The 6000-nt window shown below is 56.4% G+C and overlaps 1 protein-coding gene across 14 annotated transcripts in view; it reads left to right on the top strand.

The window, feature by feature from the left end:
• The first annotated feature begins 218 nt into the window (after positions 1-218).
• The window catches only part of pcloa (piccolo presynaptic cytomatrix protein a), a 528901-nt gene continuing 523119 nt past the window's right edge, over positions 219-6000 (top strand). For 13 of the 14 annotated variants that reach the window (XR_007957842.1, XR_007957841.1, XR_007957844.1 and 10 more), the window contains exons 1-2: positions 361-539; positions 1200-1674. Coding sequence is in view for 11 of the 14 variants with exons in the window: in XM_052034276.1 (XP_051890236.1) it covers positions 409-539; positions 1200-1674 (606 nt within the window). In the remaining 3 variants the exon portion in view is untranslated. Of the gene's footprint in view, positions 280-360; positions 540-1199; positions 1675-6000 lie in introns of those variants that run through there. The other variant, XM_052034279.1, reaches the window with a different exon arrangement.

Raw genomic sequence — 6000 nt, 5'->3', positions numbered from 1 at the left:
CCCAAACTGCTCACAATACTCCAGATGTGGTCTGGCCAACGCCTTACAAAGCCTCAGCATTACATCCTTGCCTTTATATTCTGGGTGGGGTGAGATGGGGAGAGACACCCGACAGGGTTTAACGTGGAGACGGGACCGGGTGCGGGACCCGGCGGCGGGGGCGAGCCTGGGTGTGGACTCGGTCCGGAGCAGCAGCAATGGGCGGCGGGAGCGCGGAGTCCGCAAGGATGCAGGGAGTGGCGGCGGGGGCGGGGGTGCGCACCGGGATGTTAGCGGAAGGTTAGCGGGATGCTGCAGACTTTTGGCAGCGGCTCTGGGCATGCGCGCTGCGGCAAGTGTGGGTCCGGGGGTTTTGGCGACGGGCCGGGCCGGCCGGTCCAGGGAGCGGCGCTGAGGGAGCGGCCGACCATGGGCAGCGAGAGCAGCGCCGAGGCGAACCCGGTCCCTCCGCACCTGCTGCCCCCGCCCCAGGAGCCCGATCTCCGGCGGCTGAGCGACGAGGAACGCCGGCAGATCCGCGCCGTCATGTCGGCCGGCAGGCACGTCCCCGGGATCCGTGCGCGCTCCGGGTGGGGATGGACGATCCCGAAGACCGCTCTGCCCGTCGCACCGTGGCGCACCCCCCCCGCTCACAGCCCAGGCTGCGGGGCAGCGGCGGCTCCTGCGGCAGTGCGGGGCGCCAGCGATGTTCCCGGACCGGGAGCGCGCAGTCTGCCGTCCCGGGACGGGTCCCTGCTCCGGGAGCGCGCAGGCTGCCGTCCCGGGACGGGTCCCTGCTCCGGGAGCGCGCAGTCTGTTGTCCCGGGACGGGTCCCTGCATCGGGAGCGCGCAGGCTGCCGTCCCGGGACGGGTCCCTGCTCCGGGAGCGCGCAGGCTGCCGTCCCGGGACGGGTCCCTGCTCCGGGAGCGCGCAGGCTGCCGTCCCGGGACGGGTCCCTGCTCCGGGAGCGCGCAGGCTGCCGTCCCGGGACGGGTCCCTGCTCCGGGAGCGCGCAGGCTGCCGTCCCGGCTCCGCCCCGCAAAGATTTGCGGCGACCCGCTGGCGAGCGATCCCTTTAAGTGCCGTGAGCGCGCAGCGCGTGCGGCCGGCGCAGCGCCGACGTCAGCGGAGGCGGGATCCAGATGTGCGGCGCGGGAGCGAGCACGGGGCGCGGGCTCGTCTGCTGCCTGTAAACAGCGCGCTGTCTTTGCGTTGCAGGATCCCGCAGGCGAGCGGTGGGGGCCGAGTGGAGCCGGGAGCGGAGCCGCAGCCGGGAGCGGGACCGGGACCCCCCGCCCAGGAGCCCCCAGCCCGTGCACAGAGGTCGGCAGCCCCGGGCGCGCCGCCACCGCCCCGCACCACCAGCATGATGCCCAGCTTCCTCTCGGACGGCCGCCCGCTCAGCGCCGTGTCCTCGGTCGTCAACAAGTTCGGCCTCTTCGACTCCAAAGTCGAGCCCGAGGAGGCGGCCCGGCGCCCGGCACCCGCGCCCAGAGCCCCGCCCGGCGCCCGGGACCCCGGCACGGCCGAGCCGCCGGCTTCAGCACCGCGGACAGCGCCAGGGCCGCCTGGGAACCTGTGCCCCGTGTGTGCGAGCGCCGAGCTGGGAGCCGCCAACTGCAGCCGCTGCACCCAGTGTGGGCTCCTGGTGTGCGCTCAGTGCGGCTTCAACCCCAACCCGCACATCAGCCAGGTGAGCGGGGCAGCGCCGGGAGGTGTGGGCCGCAGTCCGGCCGGCCGGGAGGGCGGGCGGTAGGGCTGCGAGGGGTGGGTCCGGGGTTAGACCCGTTGTATTTGGGTCCGGGAGTTGGAATCGGGTTTGGGGGACGGGCTGGGGGTTTGGGGTCGGGGCCGGGTTTGGGGTTGGATTAGCGGGAGGGTCTGGAGGTTTGGGGTCCGGGCCGGGTTTGAGGTTGATTTAGGGGAGGGGCTGGGGGTTTGGGATCGGGTTTGTGGGAGGGGCGGGGGGGTTTGGGGTCGGGGATGGGGGTTGGGATCGGTTTTGGGGGAGGGGCTGATAGTTTGGGGGAAGGTCTGGGGGTTTGGGGTCAATTTAGGGGAGGAGCTGAGGGTTTGGTGTCGGGGCTGGGGGACGATGTATTCGGGGCAGGGGTACCTGCGCCGAGCGGACGACCATGTTCGCCCAGGGCGTTGCCGCCGGACACGGCGCCGGGACTGTCATACTCAGTGTCTGTGGACCTGGGTCCCCGACCTTGTGGCGAGCTCAGACGGAGGCAGCCCCGGGTTAGGGGGAGCTCAGACGGAGGCTGCGGGGTCCTGAGCCCCTCCGCCCACACCCTGACCAGTGGTGACAGCTGCTGTGGATCGGTGAGGAACGGGGCTATAACCAAACCACAGGGAGAGCCTTGGGTGCACGCAACTTGTATTGATTTTAAAGTCACTGGGGTTTATTGTCGCCCGGATCGGCCCCGTGTTACCTTTAAACCGACGGCGCTGAGCGGGAGTTGCTTCAGCCCCGCTCTGTGCGGGGTTGACACGGTGACCCGATCCATCAATGTACCATTCAGCATCGTTCTGCGTGCTCGATGCATCCGTTCAGCTGAAGTGCAGCCGTCGGTTTTCAAGCTGGCGGTGACTGGGATAAAGGTGGTGTCGACTGGTGGTCGCGGGCGGGACCGGGGGGTGAAGGTGGTGGCCGGCAGGACCGGGGATAGACTGGAGCCTTGCCGACAAACCTGGGGAGGAGGGGGCATTAAACACCACCCACCTGAATCATCCTCACCTGATCCCATCTCCCGACCACACCCATAGCTCTCCACAGAAGTTCAGCAGAAAACGCTGGGAATACTCAGCAGGTTAGGTAGCGGCTGTGGAGAGAGAAACATCCTTTCAGATCAGTGCCCCGAGTTACTCCGATCATTGACTGAAAGATTTAACCCCGTTTCTCCCACCACACGTGCTGCCCGACCTGTCGAGTTTTCAGAATCAGGTTTATTGTCACTAACATATGATGTGAAATTTGTTGTTTTGCAGCAGCAGTACAGTGCAAGACATAAAAGTTACTATAAATTACAAAAATAAATAAATAGTGCAAAAAAGGAATAACGAGGTAGTGTTCATGGGTTCATAGACCATTCAGAAATCTGATGGCGGAGGGGAAGAAGCTGTTCCTGAATCATTGAGTGTGGGTCTTCAGGCTCCTTTACCTCCTCCCTGATGGTAGCAATGAGAAGAGGGCATGTCCCAGGTGGTGAGGGTCCTTAGTGATGGATGCCGCCTTCTTGAGGCACCGCCTCTTGAAGATATCCTCAATGGTGGGGAGGGTTGTGTCCCTGATGGAGCTGGCTGAGTCTACAACCCTCTGCAGCCTCTTGCAATCCTGTGCATTGGAGCCTCCGTACAAGGCAGTAATGCAACCAGTCAGAATGCTCTCCACCGTACATCTGTAGAAATTTGTAAAACTTGTATGCTAATCAGAAGATGGAATCTTTGTGAATTTACTCTTCGGTACATTAATCCTAATCTGGTGAGGGTTGTGGGGAGCTCAATGGTGACTGAGTCAATCTTTACCTGACAGGATCACACTTTGCTGATTGGCTCCCTTGTTCAGATATGATGGGGGCACAGAATGGGTCAGTCTTGTCATGTCAACACAGAGAATGTTGGGAATACTCAGCAGGTCTGGCAGCATCCATGGAGAGAGAACAGAGTTAATGTTTTAGGTTGATGTTCTTTAATCAGAACTGAAAGAATGTATCAGATGTGTTTTAAGTAACAGGGAAGAGGATGGGATGGAGACCGAGAGGGATTGACTGACACAGTGGTGTTGGTGCTGTGGAGGGGGGTGGTGAAGGTTTGTTCATTAGCCCAAGGAGGTGGAACTAGAGGGAGACAGATGGAATTGGGAACAGTGAGATATGACACACTGCAGCTGCTGGAAGCCTGAAATAAAACAATTCTGGAAATACTGAAAAAAACTGAGTTAACATTACATGTTGTTCATCTTTCATCAGAACTGAGCCATCATCTGAATTTGCTCAGTTCTGAGGGCAATGATGTGCCAGATCAGAAGATATTGTCAAAGACAGAGGGGGAATGAGACGGGGAATTAAAATGACAGGTAACTGGGAGCTCAGGGTTGCCCTGTGGAGGCAACTTGTATTTGGTTTCCCCATTGTCGAGCAGACCATATCATGAGCAATGAATGTAGGGGCAGCAGATTGGAATAAGTATAAATGAATTGTTGCTTCACCTGGTGGGAGTGTTTGGGTCCCTGGATGGTGTGAAGGCACATGGTAAAAGAACAGATGTTGCATCTCCTGCAAATTATATGGGAAGGTGCTAAGGGAAGGGTGGTGGGGGTTGGTGGCAATGGAAGAGTGAACCAGAGAGGGATGGAGACAATGGTTCCTCAGGAGGATCAGAAGGGAGTGGGAGTTATGTCCAGTGTAGGCATCACACTGAAGGTGGTGGAAACCATGAGTCTTCTGACGAATGTGGAGGTTGGTGGAGTAGAGGGTGAGGAGAAGCAGACCATGTCTGTGTTCTAAATGGGAGAGGAGAAGTAAGGAAATGGAACAGACTCAGCTGAGAGCCCTGTCAACTATGGTTGAAGGGAAACCACATGTAAGGAACAAGGAAGATGTTTCAAAAGCATTGCGTGGAAGGTGATGCCATCAAGATATGTCTGAGCCCGAAAAGGTGAGCAAATGATGTGGGGGATGTAAAGCAAGATGTGGTGTAGTTTGGATAGTTGTGGGAGTTTGTGGCACGTTGATGTACAGTGATGACTGTGGTTCAAGAACACAAGCTTGCAGCTGGTCCTGTAGGCAGAGATTCTTAAGATAAAATTGTTTTTTTGTTGATGTTTGCTTGGAGCAAAATTGGTTGACTGTAGACAACCTCCGGTGTGTAAGAATGCAAACCAAATCTCAAACGCAGAAGGAAAACTGATATACAAGCAATGATGAAATGTTTCATTCAGTGTACCATAATTCACTCATTCTTACACTGTAATTGGAACCACAGTGGGAATGGGGCAAATCTCCAGAAAGAACCGTAAAAAAATTATTGCTTGTCCACTGCAATGTAAATCATTGGGGAAAATGTTCCACCAAGATCCACAACAAATATGCTGGTAGCTGTGTCTATAACTAGGAATTCCTGAGTGGAAGCTGTCCTATCAGAAATTTAAAACATAACATGTATATTTTACTTCTTTCCATCTTTTACTCCCATCTTTCAATTTCTCTTTATTTCATTTTCTGTGCCTGATTTAACTGAATTAAGCATTCTGACAGTTCCTGACACATACTATTTATTGATTCACCAGTCCCAATACCCCTTCTCTTTCCCCTCCCTGCTCTCTCCACCTGCCCATCACCCACACATTCCACCCTTCAGTTCCCCTTCTCACTTCCTTCCCTGTCTTCCATGGTCCACTGTCCTCTCCCATCAGATTCCATCTTCTTCAGCCCTTTGTCACTTCCACTTCCTAGCTTCTTGCATTATTCCCACTGTTTCCCTCCATCATCTTCCTATCACCCCCCCCCCCCCCACCTGGATCCACCCACCACCCACCAGCTCTTGCTCCACCCTCCCCCCCCCCCACCTTTTTACACTGGCTACCTCCCCTCTTTCTTTCCAGTCCTGATGAAGGGTCTCGACCCGAAATGTCAACTGTCTATTTCCCTTCCCAGATGTTGCCTGACCAGCTGAGTTTCTCCAGCATTTTGTGTGTTGCTTATTGATTCTTCAATCTGATTAGTTAAGATGTACGATATCTTGATTGCTTAGCTCTGTGTAGATACACTGTCTGGGCTTTCTAATGACAAAATGGCCATGCAAAATTCCATGGAAAGTGTGTGAGGATAGTGTAATAAAAAGCAGATACTATTCTGCTATTACTATACTCAACCCGGTTGTCACATTCTCCAACCCCATTCTGTCCTGCTCTTTGATGTTGTATGTAAGGCTAGGTACCTGAATTTGCTTGAGGCCTATTTGACACTTTGCAATGAGTAGATGCAACTAAAATTTTGCTTGTACTGATTTTTAG

Source organism: Pristis pectinata, chromosome 19 (genome assembly GCF_009764475.1).
Source record: "Pristis pectinata isolate sPriPec2 chromosome 19, sPriPec2.1.pri, whole genome shotgun sequence".
NCBI classification, from domain to species: Eukaryota; Metazoa; Chordata; class Chondrichthyes; order Rhinopristiformes; family Pristidae; genus Pristis; species Pristis pectinata.
Note: the sequence above shows the minus strand (reverse complement) of the source record. Positions and strands in the feature narration are given on the sequence as shown.